Source organism: Dama dama, chromosome 20 (genome assembly GCF_033118175.1).
Source record: "Dama dama isolate Ldn47 chromosome 20, ASM3311817v1, whole genome shotgun sequence".
Lineage (NCBI taxonomy): Eukaryota > Metazoa > Chordata > Mammalia > Artiodactyla > Cervidae > Dama > Dama dama.
Genome location: NC_083700.1, coordinates 14,311,051 through 14,329,128, shown reverse-complemented (window position 1 = coordinate 14,329,128; position 18,078 = coordinate 14,311,051). Strand labels below are relative to the sequence as shown.

The 18,078-nt window shown below is 37.9% G+C and overlaps 1 protein-coding gene across 4 annotated transcripts in view; it reads left to right on the top strand.

The window, feature by feature from the left end:
* The first annotated feature begins 2,557 nt into the window (after nucleotides 1-2,557).
* The window catches only part of LOC133040586 (CD48 antigen-like), a 45,880-nt gene continuing 30,359 nt past the window's right edge, over nucleotides 2,558-18,078 (top strand). For all 4 annotated transcript variants that reach the window (XM_061120465.1, XM_061120464.1, XM_061120466.1 and 1 more), the window contains exon 1: nucleotides 2,558-2,688. In XM_061120465.1, the coding sequence (XP_060976448.1) occupies nucleotides 2,622-2,688 (67 nt within the window). In that variant the 5' untranslated portion in view covers nucleotides 2,558-2,621. The remainder of the gene's footprint in view (nucleotides 2,689-18,078) is intronic.

Sequence of the window (18,078 nt, the reverse complement as noted above, 5' to 3'; positions counted from 1 at the left end):
CATCAGAAGAAACTATAAGCAAGGTGAAAAGACAGCCCTCAGGATGGGAGAGAATAATAGCAAATGAAGCAACATGCAAAGGATTAATCTCAAACATATACAAGCAACTCCTGCAGCTCAATTCCAGAAAAATAAATGACCCAATCAAAAAATGTGCCAAAGAATTAAACAGACATTTCTCCAAAGAAGACATACAGATGGCTAACAAACACATGAAAAAGTGCTCAACATCACTCATTATCAGAGAAATGCAAATCAAAACCACAATGATGTACCATTTCATGCCAGTCAGGATGGCTGCTATCCAAAAGTCTACAAGCAATAAATGCTGGAGAGGGTGTGGAGAAAAGGAAACCCTCTAACACTGTTGGTGGGAATGCAAACTAGTACAGCTGCTATGGAGAACAGTGTGGAGATTCCTTTAAAAACTGGAAATAGAACTGCCATATGACCCAGCAATCCCACTTCTGGGCATACACACCAAGGAAACCAGAACTGAAAGAGACACGTGCACCCCAATGTTCTTCACAGCACTGTTTATAATAGCCAGGACATGGAAGCAACCTAGATGTCCATCAGCAGACGAATGGATAAGGAAGGTGTGGTACATATACACCATGGAATATTACTCAGCCGTTAAAAAGAATTCATTTGAATCAGTTCTAATGAGATGGATGAAACTGGAGCCCATTATACAGAGTGAAGTAAGCCAGAAAGATAAAGACCAATACAGTATACTAACGCATATATATGGAATTTAGAAAGATGGTAACAATAACCGTATATGCAAAACAGAAAAAGAGACACAGGTGTACAGAACAGACTTTTGGACTCTGTGGGAGAAGGCAAGGGTGGGTTGTTTCGAGAGAACAGCATTGAAACATGTATATTATCAAGGGTGAAACAGATCACCAGCCCAGGTTGGATGCATGAGACAAGTGCTCAGGGCTTGAGCACTGGGAAGACCCAGAGGGATGGGGTGGGGAGGGAGGTGTGAGGGGGGATTGGGATGGGGAATACATGTAAATCCATGGCTGATTCATGTCAATGTATGGCAAAAACCACTACAATATTGTAAAGTAATTAGCCTCCAACTAATAAAAAAAAAAAAAAAATAGAAGACATACAAATGGCCAGCAGGTACATGAAAGACACTCAACATCCCTAAGCATCAGGGTAATGCCATCAAAATCACAATAAGAAACCATCTCACATCTGTTAGAATGTCTATTGTCAAAAAGACGAGACAATAAATATGGTGAGGCTCTGGAGAAAAGGAAATCCTTGTCCACTGTTGTTTTTAGTTGCTAAATTGTGTCTGACTCTTTTGCAACCCCATACATAGACTTCCAGGATCCTCTGTCTATGGGATTCCTAAGGCAAGAATACTGGAGTGGATTGCCATCTCCTTCTCTAGGGGGTCTTTCTGACCCAAGGATCAAATCTGGGTCTTCTGCATTGCAAGTGGATTTTTTTTTTTTTTACTACTGAGCCACCAGGGAAGTTCTAGTCACTGTTCAGTTCAGTTCAATTCAGTCACTCAGTCGTGTCTGACTCTGCGACCCCATGAATTGCAGCAGCCAGGCCTCCCTGTCCATAACAAACTCCTGGAGTTTACTCAAACTCATAGTCACTGTTAGTGGGGATGTAAATTGGTACAGCCTTTATGTAAGACAGTATAGAACTTCCTCAAAAAAATTTAAAATAGAACTGCTATATGATCCAGCAATTCCACTTCTGGGTATATATCTGAAGGAAATGAAATCAGGATCTCAAAGACATATTTGCCCCATCCCCCAACTCCATGTTCATTTCAGTCAAGACATGGAAACACCTATATGTCCATTGGTGGATGAACAGATAAAGAAAATATTCTGCCATAAAAAGAAGGAAGTTTTGCCTTTCATGAGAACTTGGTGGACCTTGAGGGCCATATGATAGGGGAAATAAATCAGACAGAGAAAGGCAAGTACTGTATAACCTCACTTATATGTAGGATCTAAAAAAGCTGAACTCATAGAAATAAAGAGTAGAATGGTCATTGTCTGGGCTGGCAGATGGGGAGATGTTGGTCAAAAAGTACAAACTTTAGATAACTAAGATGAATAAACTCTGGGGATCTACTGCATGGCAAGGTGACTGTAATTAACAATACTGCATTATATACTTGAAACTTGTCAAAAGAATAAATCAATCCTAAGTGTTATCATCACACACACACAGTCATTATGTGAGGGGTGAGAGATGTTAACTATCCTCATTGTGGTAATTATTTTGCAGTCATACATGTATCTCACGATCATGTTGTGTACTTTTAAACTTATATGTACTACATGTCAATAATGTCATGATAACCTGGAAAAATAGAATATTTATGATGCTTAGATTTATGAGGTGTGATAACAAGTGATTCTTTATTCTTCTGTACAATTTTCTATATTCTCCAAACTTTAAATAATCAACATGGATAATTTTTATCAGGAAAAAAACCTTCTAATTTTTTACTTTCTGCTTTGACTCATCAGGCAAGGAGAGACTCTAGTGCCGAGAGGATCAGAGAAGAGAGGGGCGGGGAGAGACCAGAGGAGGAGCCAGAGGTCTAACACAGTCCACAGGCAGTCATGGACTCCTTATGCAGCAGCTGGCTCCCCACCCAGACACTGATTCTCCAAATCAGCCTCATTTCTGGTGAGTGACAGGACAGGTGGGGCTGCTCCTGGGACAGGGTGGTGAGAGGCTGAGTCAAGTGTGAGGAAGACTGGTGGGCAGTTGGGGCTTGCCTGGTATCAACATCCTGTTTCTCAAGTTTCTTTGAGGGTTTAACGGGAGGAAAGAGGGATGAGGAGCTTTCTGGAATGTCTGCAAGTTCCTCAGGATGGGAAAATCACCATCAAACCCTTACTTCAAAAGGTGGTTATTAGCCCTGCTTTGTGGGGCTGCTGCTGCTGAAATGATTAGAGCAGTGTCTCATTTTTCAGATTCTGGTTTGCAAAACTATCTCCACAATCTCAGGCCCTTCTCTCCATCCCCTACTCTCCCCCATCCACCAGACTTCTTCCTTCTTCTCCTTACAGCCTGAGGGGGACGTGTTGGGTGAGTGAGGGACCAGGACAAACTCCCATTGCCCCATATTCAGGGACATCTGAGCTGTGGGGACATCTGCAGAGGTGGGGAATAGTGGGGTTGGGGGGAGGTGGGGGAAGTGGGATCCTGACCTCTCATATGATGACCTTTATGTGTGGTTACAGCTGATGACCTTTATGTGCGGTTACAGTTGTTTTCAACTGTGCGGAGGCTGGGATAAGGGTACAGATGCTGTCTTGTATGTGGATTGTGAGTTGGCCCCCTGACTTTGTACCCCAATCTGCTTGTGGTGCAAAGTAAGGCTAAACTCTGCAGTCAGACCCATTGGGTCACAAATTCTGGTCCTGCCCCATATTGGCCATAAAATCTTCAGCCAACGTATATACCCTGGGACAAGTGGGCTTTACCTGTCTGAGCTTCAGCTTCCTCACTTGTAAAATGTATAGAATAACACCCAACTTCATGTGTCATTTGGGAAATTAAATGAAACAGAGCACATTCTGACCAGTGTCTGATGCAGGGACACAGAATACTCATGTACATCGTGATATACTTTTCTATCTTGATGAAAGATTTGCAAAGAGACATTTAAAAGAAAAAAAAAAAGTATTGTTTTACTGTTTCATAATTGATGGTTTTATCATAATCTATGGCCCTCACTGTCCTAACCCTCCCCACCCCCCACTCCCCACAGAGAACTCTGACCTCTTAATTCAAGGATAGGGGAACCTCTGCTTTTTGAAAGAAATTACTGTTCTCTCCGTTTCTGACCCTTTTTTCTCTCCCCAACCTCTAGGAAAATGATCCCATTTACATTTCTCAGCAAGGAAACAGCTGCTCCCTTAGTGGCTTCCACTATCTGAATTCTTTTTCCTTTTACTAGTCAACAAATGCTAAATTTCCTCATTGGGGTCATGGAGTTTGTGCGACCAGTGAGCCGTTTAGGTTGTCCTGATTTTTTTTTTTTTTTTTGAGATGTAGTTACATCTAGGCTGGCCCCTTTGTGCTCTTTCACTGTTTCACTCCAGAGCTCTTTCACTGTTCCGCCATTATAGCACCTCTCAACGTTCTCAGAGAGCTGTGTAGAGGGGAGCGCAAGGGCTACATAGGAAGCCATCTGCCCATCTGCTCTGTCTGTGCACTTTAGTTTCCAAACAACCACTGAGGTCTGGAAGTTCCCCCAATGAAAGTGCAGCTGTTTCTGCCTCATGTAAACAGGCATCAGCCAAATTATAAGCATATTGAGAGCAACAATAACAAGGCTGTGAGTATGTAAATCCCACTTGAGAGGGGAGGGCAGGTAGCTGGGTGGGTCCCAGTGGCTCTAGCCACATTGTCCTTTACATTCCTTAAACAGTGACAAAACAAGAACTCTTTCCTGTGAATGCATCCTAGATTAAAGATGATTCAGGCAGTACTGGTTTCATACTTTGAAGAATTGATGTTGATTGAACTAGTGAGTGCTTGCCCTTTATTTAAAATTATAATTTCAAGGCATTTAAAGGATATGGCATCATATCATCATATTTAATTTCAGTTCCTTAAAAATTTGCAAAAGAAAGTTTTATGGGTGTATTTTTTCATGTGTCCTTAAGTCAGGGCACACAGGATGTTTTGGTATACATGAGAGATGGAAATGACCTTATTTACACTGTTCTTACTAGGCTTTCAGTCATTGTTGGATTTGGTCTTTTTCTGCATGTTCTAATGGATTCCAGAAGCTGCACTAGAAAAAGAATTGGAAATCAGGAATTGGGATCTAAGGATAGTGGCACCAACTTTTCTCTAGTCATTTTTCTCAGTTTTCTTGTAAATTGTAACTTTATCTCCCTTATCATATAAAGAATATTTTCTGTAGCCTGAGAGAAATAATTTAATAAATTTCTTTAAATATAAGAGACAGAACAAACCAAAAGCCAAAAAACAAAAACAAAAAAACCCAAAACCCAAGAGTCAGGCAGCTTGCAACCACACAAATATACAGATCTAAGCTTTACAGCTTTATGGCGCTCTTGCAAACTCTCTTCATCAAATTGCTAGTCTCTGGAAATTCCCTCATTCCTATTTTTTCCTGGACCCTGACTATTTGCTTTCTCTTTAGTGATTTAGTTCCCTCTTCAAAAACACCAAACATTGCTTTGCAGTGTTTTGTCTGAAAGAAAATGAAACCAATGAATCACTGCTACCAGCCCACCAGCATGATCTTGTGTTTCCAGTCTTTCAAAACCCTTCCTTGAAAACCTAAATACCCAAAAGAAGAAATTAAAAGCAGGAAATAACCATGTATACAAAGAAAGTTAAACAAAACTCTATTCTGCTTAACTTTATGCAAATATATTGAAAACTGAGATGCAGTGGCTCTAGAAAAATATAATTTACCAATACTGAATCCAGAGGAGAAAAAAAATCTAAGCAGTTAAATGAGCTGCTATGGAAACACACTCCTGTGTTTCTCCTCTATTCTCATGCTGCTAGCACACTACTTCTGATGCTGGATGTAAGAATTATTTTCCTCACACCAAGCAATTTTGTCATTTACCGGTTACCACCTGGGCTTCCTACAATTTGACTCAGCTATAACACTATCTGCCTGTCAGATCAGCTTGTCAGATCCCACAGATTAAAGGTTCAATCCCTTATTCTCTCCCAACTTCAGACACTTGTAACAAGTCCAGGTTAGCTGTGCTTCTGACAGACAGGCTATAAATTAGAGGTTCCCATGATCTTCTTGTTAGGTTTGGTTAATTTGCTAGAGCAGTTCACCGAACAATAGGAGATCAGTTTACTTACTAGATCACTGGTTTATTATCTAAAACCGTCACTTCTGAACAGCCAGATGAGCAAGATGGATCAGGCCAAGTATGTGGGAAGAGGTGCTGAGCTTGCATGCCCTCTCCTGGTAGGCCACCCTCCCACCACCTACTTGTGTCCACCAACACAGAAGCTCTCCTAGCCCCATTCTTTTGGGTTTTTTTGGGGACTTCATTACACAGGAAGAATTGATTGAATCACTAGCCACTGATGATTAAACTCAGTTGCTAGCCCTTCTCCCCTGTCAGGATAACAGAGTGTGGGACTGAAAGTTTCAACTTGCTAACAGGTTTGGTTCCCCTGACAATCAGCTCCCATCCCAAGGAGCTTTCCCTGTCAGGATAACAGAGTGTGGGACTGAAAGTTTCAACTTGCTAACAGGTTTGGTTCCCTTGACAACCAGCTCCCATCCCAAGGAGCTTTCCAAAGTCACCTAATGAACATAAATTTCAGTTGTGGTATAAAAGCAGTTTGTTAGGGATAATGAAAGATACCCATTTCACCTTTGTTGCTCTGGAGCTAATTCAGGAACTGGGAACAATACTCAGTTCACTCACTCACTCTTGTCCGACTCTTTGCAACCCCATGGACCGCAGCACATCAGACTTCCCTGTCCATCAACAACTCCCAGAGCTTACTCAAACTCATGTCCTTCGAATCGGTGATGCCATCCAACCACCTCAGCCTCTGTCATCCCCTTCTCCTCCTGCCTTCAATCTTTCCCAGCGTTAGGGCCTTTTCAAATGAGTCAGTTCTTCACATCAGGTGGCCAAAGTATTGGAGTTTCAGATTCAGCATCAGTCCTTCCAATGAATATTCAGGACTGATTTTCTTTAGGATGAACTGGTTGGATCTCCTTGCAGTCCAAGGGACTCTCAAGAGTCTTCTCCAACACCACAGTTCGAAAGCATCAATTCTTTGGCGCTCAGCTTTCTTTATAGTCCAACTCTCACATCCATACATGACTACTGGAAAAACCATAGCTTTGACTAGACGGACCTATGTTGGCAAAGTAATGTCTCTGCTTTTTAATATGCTATCTAGGTTGGTCATAACTTACCCCTGGAATGCTTATGTAGGAAGCTGCAAAGACTTTAGGAGCTATGTCCCAGGAGTAATAGACAAAGAGCCAAATACATATATTTTCCATATAAATCATAAAAACACATTAACTTATTTTAAAAATAGACTAAATTGTCTAAGACCTACTCTTTCAAAGGTAACAGGCACAGTAGTTTCATAGATTAATTATAACCCAAGTTTACAGAACAGAAGATTCTACCTTCACCACTATAATTTAATAGTATTATAACATACTAGTTAATACAGTTATATCTGTGTTAAATATGATTAACAAAGGCAAGTTAGGTGATCAACTTTATTTAATACATTATGAAATGGCCATTCTCCATTTCCAAGGGTCCAGAAAACTGAAAATAGAATGAGTGGCAGAAAGATTTTATAGCATAAAGAATAATGAATATGGAAGAGAAAAATAGAAAATAAACAAGGAACAAGATAATAAGTGCAGAGCCCACAGTTGGTCTGGTGTTTAGGGATTGGCTGACCGGATATTTCATTTTCTTGTCAAGAGGAACATTTATAAGAATATGAAAGTTACTTAAGTTTGGGTTTGCTGACATGACACCCCAGATAGGAGTGGCTCAATTGTGGGCCTAGAAATTTGTTTCAACAGGCCAGAGAAAGAAATGAGATATGAAATTTCAAAGAAGAGCATTCTACTATCATAATATATAGATGATTTAATTCTTTACTTGAAAAATCCAAAAGAATCCATAGAAAAATTACTACAAATAATAGAATTCAGGAAAAGAGTTGTATACAAAATTAAAAAAAAGAAATCAATGAACATATTACACAATATTAACAACCAGAAAGACATGACATCAGGAAAACAAAATGCCTAATGTGTAAACATAACAAGAAATTTGTCAAAAATACATGACAAAAATATAAAATGCTATAGAAGCACACAGAATAATTACTGAACAAATAGAAAAAAATGAAAGTGTAAGTGTTAGTCACTCAGTCATGTCCCACTTTTTTGTGACCCTGTGGACTGTAGCTTGCCAGGCTTCTCTGTCTATGGAATTCTCCAGGCAAGAACACTGGAGCAGGTAGCCATTCCCTTTTGCAGGGCATCTTCCCAACCCAGGGATCAAACCCAGGCAGGCAGATTCTTTACCCTCTGAGCCACCAGGGAAGCCTGAATAAATAGAAAAACATATCATATTACCCAATAGGAAGATTAAATTGTAAAGAAATTGGTTATCCTGAAATTGATCTATAGATTAAATGTGATCCTAGTGAAAAAATTACCAATGAAGTTTTTCTTTTTAAATCCAGAATGTTTATATGGGAAATTATGAGGCAAGAGCACTCAGAAACATTCTGAAAAATAAGCATAATTGAGGGAATAGGTCTACCAGACATTATAACATATCATAAAACTACAGATATTAAAGCAGCAGAATGTCAGCACATGAATAGACATGGTAAGTTCAGAAAAAACACAACAAATTATTTTGAGACAATTGACTAGCCATAAGGGAACAAACATTATAGTCATACCACATATCTCGTATCAAAATTAATTCTACAAGGACCAAACATTTAAATATATCTGGAAATTTCCTCTGGAAATGGATAATAGTGATAGTTGCACAGTATTGTAAATATATTTAAGACACTGATGTGTACACTTCAAATGTTTCAAATGGCAAATTTTATGTTAAGTATATTTTTTACATTTTTAAATTGAAGAATAATTGCTTTACAGAATCTTGTTGTTTTCTGTCAAACTTCAACATGAATCAGCCATAGGTATACATATATCCCCTTCCTTTTGAACCTCCCTTCCATCTCCCTCCCCATCCTATTCCACTAGGTTGATGCAGAGCCCCTGTTTGAGTTTCCGGAGCCATACAGCAAATTCCCCTTGGCTATCTATTTTACATATGGTAATATAAGTTTTCATACTACTCTTTCCATACATCTCACCCTCTCCTCACCTCTCCCCATGTCCATAAGTCTATTCTCTATGTCCGTTTCTCTCTCCATTGTAGCCCTGTAAATAAATTCTTCAGCTATTTTTCTAAATTCCATATATGTGTGTTAGAATATATTTATCTTTCTTTCTGACTTACTTCACTCCGTATAATAGGTTCTAGGTTTATCCACCTCATTAGAACCGACTCAAAGGTGTTCCTTTTTATGGCTGAATAATATTTTTTTGTGTATATGCACCACAACTTTTTATACGTTCATCTGTCAATGGACACCTAGGTTGCTTCCATGTTCTAGCTATTGTAAATAGTGCTGCAATGAACAGTGGGATACATGTGCCTTTCAATTTTGGTTTCCTCAGGGTATATGCCTAGAAGTGGGATTGCTGGGTCATATGGTGTGTTTATTCCAAGTTTTTTAAGGAATCTTCATACCATCTTCCATAGTGGCTGTATCAGTTTACATTCCCACCAACAGTGCAAGAGCATTCCCTTTTCTCTACACCCTCTCCAGCATTTATTGTTTGAAGACTTTTGGATGACGGTCATTCTGACGGGTGTGAGGTGATGTCTCATTGTAGTTTTGATTTGCATTTCTCTAATGATGAGCGATGTTAAACATCTTTTCATGTGTTTATTAGCCATCTGTATGTCTTCTTTGGAGAAATGTCTGTTTGGGTCTTTTCCCCACGTTTTGAATGGGTTGGTTGTTTTCTGGCATTGAGTTGAAGGAGCTGCTTATATATTTTGGAAATTAATCCTTTGTCAGCTGTTTCAATTGCTATTATTTTCTCCCGTTCTGAGGGTTATCTTTTCACCTTGCCTGCAGTTTCCTTTGCTGTGCAAAACTTTTAAGTTTAATCAGGTCCCACTTGTTTACTTTTGCTTCTATTTCCATTACTCTAGGAAGTGGGTCATAGATGATATTGCTTTGATTTATGTCAAGTGTTCTGCCTATGTTTTCCTCTAAGAGTTTTATAGTTTCTGGCCTTACATTTAGGTCTTTAATCCATTCTGAGTTTATCTTTGTGTATGGTGTTAGGAAGTGTTCTAATTTCATTCATTTACATGTAGCTGTCCAATTTCCCCAGTACCATTTATTGAAGAGGCTGTCTTTGTCCCATTGTATATTCTTGCCTCCTTTGTTAAAAATAAGTTACCCATAAGGTGCATAGATTTTTTTCTGGGCTTTCTATATTGTTCCATTGGTCTATATTTCTGTTTTTGTGCCAGTACCATACTGTCTTGAACTATAGCTTTGTAGTATAATCTGAAGTCAGAACGGTTGATTCCACCAGCTCCATTCTTCTTTCTCAAGACTGCTTTGGATATTTGGGGTATTTGTGTCTCCATATGAATTGTGAAGTTTTTTGTTCTAGTTTTAGTTCTGTGGAAAATGCCTTTGGTAATTTGATAGAGAACACATTGAATTTGTAGATTGTGTTTGGTAGTATAGTCATTTTCACAATATTGATTCTTCCTACCCAGGAACATGGAATATCTCTCCATCTGTTCACATAATCTTTGATTTCTTTTGTTAGTGTCCTATAATTTTCTATGTACAGTTGTTTTGTCTCCTTAGGTAAGTTTATTCCTAGATATTTAATTCTTTTTGTTCCAATGGTGAATGAGATTGATTCCTTACTTTCTGTTTCTGATTTTTCATTGTTAGTATATAGAAATGCAAGTGATTTCTATGTATTGATTTTGTATCCTGCAACTTGGTTAAGTTCACTGATTAGCTCTGGTAATTTTCTGATACTATCTTTAGGGTTTTTCTATGTACAATATCATGTCATCTGCAAACAGTGAGAGCTTTACTTTTTCTTTTCTGATCTGGATTCCTTTTGTTTCTTTTTCTTCTCTGACTGCTCTAGCTAGGACTTCCAGATATTATTATTAATTATATAATTAATATAATTAAGTGGAATAATATTAATTATATAATTAAGCGGAATAATATTATTTCACTATTGAATAATAGTGGTGACAGTGAACACCCTTGTCTTGCTCCTGATCCTAGGGGAAATGCTTTCAGTTTTTCACCACTGAGAATAATGTTTGCTGTAGGCTTATCATATATGACCTTTACTGAGGTAGGTTTCTTCTATGTCCATTTTTTGAAGAGTTTTAATCATAAATGGATGCTAAATTTTGTCAAAGGCTTTTTGTGCATCTATTGAGATTATCATATGGATTTTAATCTTTCAATTTGTTAACATAATGTATCACATTGATTGATTTCCATATATTGAAGAATCCTTGCACCCCTGGAATAAACCCAACTTGATCATTGTGTATGAACTTTTTTATGTGTCACAGCATTCTGTTTGCTAAAATTCTGTTGAGGATTTTTGCATCTATATTCATCAGTGATATTGGCCTGTAGTTTTCTTTTTTTGTGTTGTTTTGTCTGGTTTTGGTATCAGGGTGATGGTGGCTTTGTAGAATAAGTATAGAAGTGTTCCCAGCTCCACAATTTTTTCAAAGAGTTTTAGAAGGATAGGCATTAGCTCTTCTCTAAATGTTTGATAGAATTCTCCTGTGAAGCCATCTGGTCTTGGGCTTTTGTTTGGGAAATTTTTTATCACATCTTCAATTTTAGTGCTTGTAATTGAGTTGTTCATAATTTCTATTTTTTCCTTCTTCAGTCTCGGTAGGTTGACCTTTCTAAGAATCTGTCCATTTCTTCCAGGTTATCCATTTTATTGCCATATAGTTTTTCATAATAGTCTCATAATCCTTTGCATTTCTGCATTGTCTCCTGTAACCTTTCCTTTTTCATTTCTAATTTTGTTGATTTGATTTTTCTCTCTTTTTTCTTGATGAGTCTGGCTAAAGATTTGTCAATTTTGTTTATCTTCTCAAAGAAGCAGCTTTTAGTTTTATTAATCTTTACTATTGTTTCTTTCATTTCTTTTTCTTTTATTTCTGCTCTGATCTTCATGATTTCTTTACTTATACAAATTTTGGGGTCTTTTTGTTTTGAGGTTTTTTTTTTTTTTTTTTTTCAGTTGTTTAGGTGTAAAGTTAGGTTCTTTGTTTGATGTTTTTTCTTGTTTCTTGAGGTAGGATTGTATTGCTACAAACTTCCATCTTAGAACTGCTTTTGCTGCATCCCAGAGATTTTGAGTTGCTGTGTTTTCATTGTCATTTTTTTCTAGAAATTTTTTTATTCCCCTTTTGATTTCTTCAGTAACCTGTTGGTTATTTTTAAAATGTGTTGTTTAATCTCCATTTGTGTTTCTCACAGTTTTTTCTTCTAATTGATATCTAGTCTCATGGCATTGTGGTTGGAGAAGATGCTTGACATGATTTCAATTTTCTTAAATTTACTGAGGTTTGATTTATGACCCAAGATGTGGTCTATCCTGGAGAATGTTCCATGTGCACTTGAGACGAAGGTGTATTCTTCTGTATTTGGATGGAATGTCCTGAAGATATCAATGAGACCCATCTCATCTAATGTATCATTTAAGACTTGTGGTTCCTTATTAATGTTCTGTTTTGATGATCTGTCCATTGGTATGAGTGGTGTGTTAAAGACTCCTACTATTATTGTGTTACTGTCAGTTACTCCTTTTGTGTCTGTTGGTGTTTGTCTTATGTATTGAGGTTCTCCTGTGTTTGGTGCATAGATATGTAGAATTGTTATGTCTTCCTCTTTGATTGATTCCTTGATCATTATGTAGTGTTCTTCCTTATCTCTTGTAATCTTCTTTATCTTAAAGTCTCTTTTGTCTGATATGAGGATTGCTACTCCAGCTTTCTTTTGCTTCCCATCTGCATGGAATATATTTTCCCATCCTCTCACTTTCAGTCTATATGTGTCTTGAGGTCTGAAGTGGGTTTCTTGTAGACAGAATATATATGGGTCTTGTTTTTGTATCCATTCAGCCAGTCTGTATATTTTGGTTGGAACATTTAATCCATTTACATTTAAAGTAATTATTATAATTAATAATTATATATTAATAATATAGAAATATTATATAAATATAAAATATTTATAAAATATAAAATAAATATAAAATATTATATAAAATAAATATAAAATATTATATAAAGTAAATATAAAATATTATATAAAGTAAATTATATATATATATATATATATATATATATATATATATGTTCCTATTGTCATTTTCTTAATTGCTTGGGGTTGATTTGTAGATCTTTTTTCTTCTGTTGTATTTCTTGTCTATATAAGTCCTTTTAACATTTGTTCTAAAGTTGGTTTGGTGGTACTGAATTTTCTTCACTTTTGCTTGTATGAAAAGCTTTTTATTTCTCCATCAATTTTTAGTGAGATCCTTTCTGGGTACAGTAATCTTGGTTGTAGATTTTTCCCCTTCAGTACTTTAAATATACCCTGCCATTCCCTTTTGACCTGCAGAGTTTCTGCCGAAAGATCAGCTGTTAAGCATATGGGGTTTCCCTTGTATGTTACTTGTTTCTTTTTCCTTGCTGCTTTTAATATTCTTTCTTTGTGTTTAGTCTTTGTTAGTTTGATTAGTATATATCTTGGCATGTTTCTCCTTGGGTTTACCCTGTATGGGACTTTTTGTGCCTCTTGGACTTGACTAACTATTTCCTTTTCCATGTTGGGGAAATTTTCAACTACAATTTCTTCAAAAATTTTCGCATACCTTTTCTTTTTCTCTTCTTCTTCTGGGACCCCTATAATTTGAATATTGGTGTGTGTGATATTGTCCCAGAGGTCTCTGAGACTATCCTTAGTTCTTTTCACTCTTTTTACTTTATTCTGCTCTTCAGAAGTTATTTCATCTTACAGCTCACTGATTCATTCTTCTATTTCAGATATTCTCCTATTGATTCCTTCCAGAGTATTTTTAATTTTAGTAATTGTGTTGTTTGTTTCTGTATGCTTATTCTTTAATTCTTCTAGGTCTTTGTTACTTGATTCTTGCATTTTCTCCATTTTGTTTTCAAGATTTTTGATCATCTTTACTATCATTATTCTGAATTCTTTTTCAGGTAGTTTGCCTATTTCCTCTTCATTTATTTGGATTTCTGTGTTTCTAATTTATTCCTTCATTTATGTAGTATTTTTCTGCCTGTTCATTTTTTTTTAACTTATTGAGTTTGAGGTCTCCTTTTCCCAGGCTTCAGTGTTGAATTCTTTCTTCCTCTTGGTTTCTGTGAGGAAACCAAAGGAAAGAGGAAAGAGAGGAAAGGAAAGAAAGAATATATATGCAAAGTTAAATAGAGGTAGATAAAGAAGATTTATATATATTAGAGGTTAACTGCAAGGAAATTAGAACAGTAGGAAAGGCAAACAAAGACAAATGTAGAAATAATAACAATAGGTTTAAAAATTAAACATTAAAATTAAAAAAAGAGAAAAGAGGAAAAAAAAAAAAGAGGAAAATTCCATAGAACTGCAAAAGTCCAACATAGAGGCAGAGGTTTATAACAACAATAAAAAGTGCGACTGAATATACACATATACATATACACCCATAAGCAAAATCAAAACAGTCCAACAAAATAATGTACAATAGATTGACCTGGTGAACAAAGGAAACCAAAAATTATATCTACCGTTTAAGAACAAAACTAACTAAAGCACAAACTGGAAAACAAGCTAAAGCAAAGTGCCAATTGGGGAATAAAGCAATGAAAATAAAGCTAACAAATAAGTTGAGAGTAAAGGAAAGAAAGGAAAGAAGGAAAGAATAGATATGCCAAGTTAAATGGATGTAGATAAAGAAGATTTATATACATTAAAGTTTAACTGCAAGGGGGAAAGGAGAGTAGGAAAAGCAAATAAATGAATAAATGTAGAAAAATAATAGTAGTTTTAAAAAATTAAAAATAGAAATTCAAAAAGGAGAAAAAAGAAAAGAAAAACTCCACAGAACTGAAAATCCCAATGTAGAGGCAGAGGTTTATAACAACAATAAAAAATGTTACTGAGGAAAAAAAAAAAAAAAAACAAAGCTCAAAAGCTTAATTAGATTTCGTAGTGCCAACAAAATCGACAACTACAACAGAGGGGGAAAAAGGGGAAAAAATCTGAAAGAGTCTACAGAACAAGTCAAAATATAAGAATAATAAATGTTTTTCTTGAGTCACTGGTGTCAGAGTCTTTTCCCTCGCTGGGAGTCACAGTCCACCCCACCTCCCTAGGATGCCCGCCAACACTGTGTTTAGTTCTGAATCTGTTGTGGGCACAGCTCAGATTCTAGTCTGGTGTTTGTCCTGTGGGTTCTTGCCTCCGACGTCCACAGCTATCAGAACTAGTGCATTTTCTTTTGTGGGAGCTCTCAATGTCCTTATGTATTCCATAGACAGAGTCTGCCTAGCTGATCATGTGGATTTAATCTGCAGCTTATACAGGTGGTGAGACGGTTTTGGGTCTTCTTTCTTATTCACACTGCCCCTGGGTTTCACTTGTGGCTTTATTTCCACCTCTGCATCTGGGTCGTCCACTGGGGTTTGCTCCTGAGCTGCCCTGGAGGACTTGGCTCTGCCCCAGTGAGGGCCAGCTGTGGAGGTGGTGCAGCTGTTTGGGTCGCAGGGGTTCTGGCAGCACCATGTATTCAGGGGAGTTGGCGGCTAGGGCAGCAGGAAATATAGTGCTCTAGAAGGGTAGGGCAACCAGTATTGGCCAATACACTCCAGCATTCTTGCCTGGAGAACCCCCCAGCAGAGAAGCCTGGCAGGCCACAGTCTACAGGGTCGCGAAGAGCTGGACACAACCAAAGTGACCCTGCATGCATAGACACAAAACTTTTTTGCCTGTGGCAGCTCTGCCCCATGAGAGTTGAGCATGAAGGTGGTGCATCTACTTGGCTTGTAGAGACCCTGGCGTCGCCAAGTGTGCAGGGACACTGACTGCCTCCACCGCAGTACTTATGACCCTATTGGAGTCTTTTTTTGAGTCTCCTGTAGCTGGCAATCAGAACTCTTTGGCCAGTGTTTCTCCACAGCTCTGCTCATTCAAGCACTTATAGGGCTCCCTTGCCTGGGGCCCTTCTCTGTTGTTTGGAGTGTCAGACACATAGAGCGGGGGGCCCCGTGGCTGGGGTCCTACTCTGCAGTTCAGTGCATCAGTCTCTTAAAGGAGCACCTTGGGTGGGTCCTACTCTAGTTCAGTGCTTCAAACATTTGATGGTCCAGCCTCTCTATTGTTCAGCTGCCAAAGCTGGTGTGTGGGGTAAGAGAGGCTATGGTGGTGGCTCCACCCCCTACGTGTGACTCAGCAGTATCGCCTTGCTTCCATGGCTACCGGCTTTCCTCCACAGGCATTTCCCACCGCATTCTCCTCCCTCACAACCCTTCCATCTGTCCCTCCGCACTCAACAGCAGCCCTCGCCCTGGAATTGGTCCACATTCCCCAAACTTCAGCTTCCAGCCACTGCACCTTCCAGGGCACCTGCATCCCTGTCCGGGAGATGTATGGCTGCAGCAAGGACTGTCTGATTCTCATTCCATTTAGGCTGCCACAGATCAGCTATTTCCCTCTCAGCCTTAAATGTTTCTCCTCTGACTCAGATAGTTGCCCTGATGTGAGAATTGGATCCCTGCCTCAGTTCCCCCACCCGCCAAGGGCAGGTCCAGTCCTACTAACACTCCTGCTTTACCCCCTACTTCCTTCATCCTGCCGAGCTTTGTGTGGTTCTATATATTCTTTTCCACTGGTCAGGTACTCCTATCTGTTCTCAGCTGGTGTTCTGCACGCACTTCTGTGTCTGAAGGTGTATTCGTGATGTATCCGTGGAGAGAGATGTACTCCACGTCCACGTACTCTCTGCCATCTTGTTCTCTATGTTAAGTATATTTTTATCACAATAGAAAACACATCAGAGATTTAAATTTTAAAATGTAACTATTATTTACTTAACACCATTGTATCATGATTAGTCAACAGAAAAATAAGAGAGTTCTATATCACCAAAACTACCATTTAATAGAAAAACCTGTAATCACTTTTTAAAATCCAGATGCATATCAGAATTATCTTTGAAGTTTTTGAAAAATACAAATTCCAAAGTATTGCTTTTTTTCTCCAGAGCTCCAGATATATTTCTAATGAGTAGCCATTTTAAAAACAACTGGACTATATAATGATCTTTTACTTTTATCTAGTTTGTTTCAATTTTTCTATTTCATATTCAGTGCCCCCACTTCATTTAGGTTATGTTTTCCCATTTTTCCAGCTCTTCTTTTTTTGATGTTCTGTCTCAAGTCTTTATCAAGCATAGTAGAAAAGCTTTTGTATGCATGTATATAAATAGTATATATAATATATATTTTAGAAAATTTATGAATTTTCCTAGCTATAAAATTTATGACATTTTGGTTCCACTTGTTTGACTTAGTATGAATAGACTACTAGAAAACTAGATATGCAAAAAGCAACAAAGGTTTACTGTATAGCACAGGGAACTCTAGTCAATATCTTGTAATAATCTATAATGGAAAGTAATCTGACAAATAATATGTGTGTATAGTGAAAGTCACTCAATCTGACTGACTGACTCCTTGTGACCCCATGGACTGTAGCCTGCCATTCTCCTCCATGGGATTCCAGGCAAGAATACTGGAGTGGGTTGCCATTCCACTTCTCCAGGGGATCTTCCCAACTCAGGGTCCCAACCCAGAGTCTGCATTGCAGGCAGACTCTTTACCAACTGAGCCACCAGGGAAGCTAATATATATGTGTATATATATAACTGAATCATCTTGCTGTGCACCTGAAATGATATAAGTCCACTATGCTTCAATACATACATATATATATATATATATATATATATATATATATATATATATATATATAGAGAGAGAGAGAGAGAGAGAGAGAGAGAGAGAGAGAGAGAGACAGAGAGACAGAAACACAAATGAATTTTAAAAAAGAATCTGCCTGCTAGCTCAGGACATGCAAGAGGTGAGGATTCACTCTCTGAGTTGAGAAGATTCACTAGAGTAGGAAATGGCAACCTGGTCCAGTATTCTTGCCTGGAAAATTCTGTAGACAGAGGAGCTTGGCAGGCTACATACCGTCCATGGGGCCACAGAGAGTTGGACACGACAGAGTGACTGAGCATACATTAGGCATACTGAGAATTTCTATTGTTTTAATAGAAAGATTTATAAGAATTTTTAGGATTTTTTCCTATGTTGC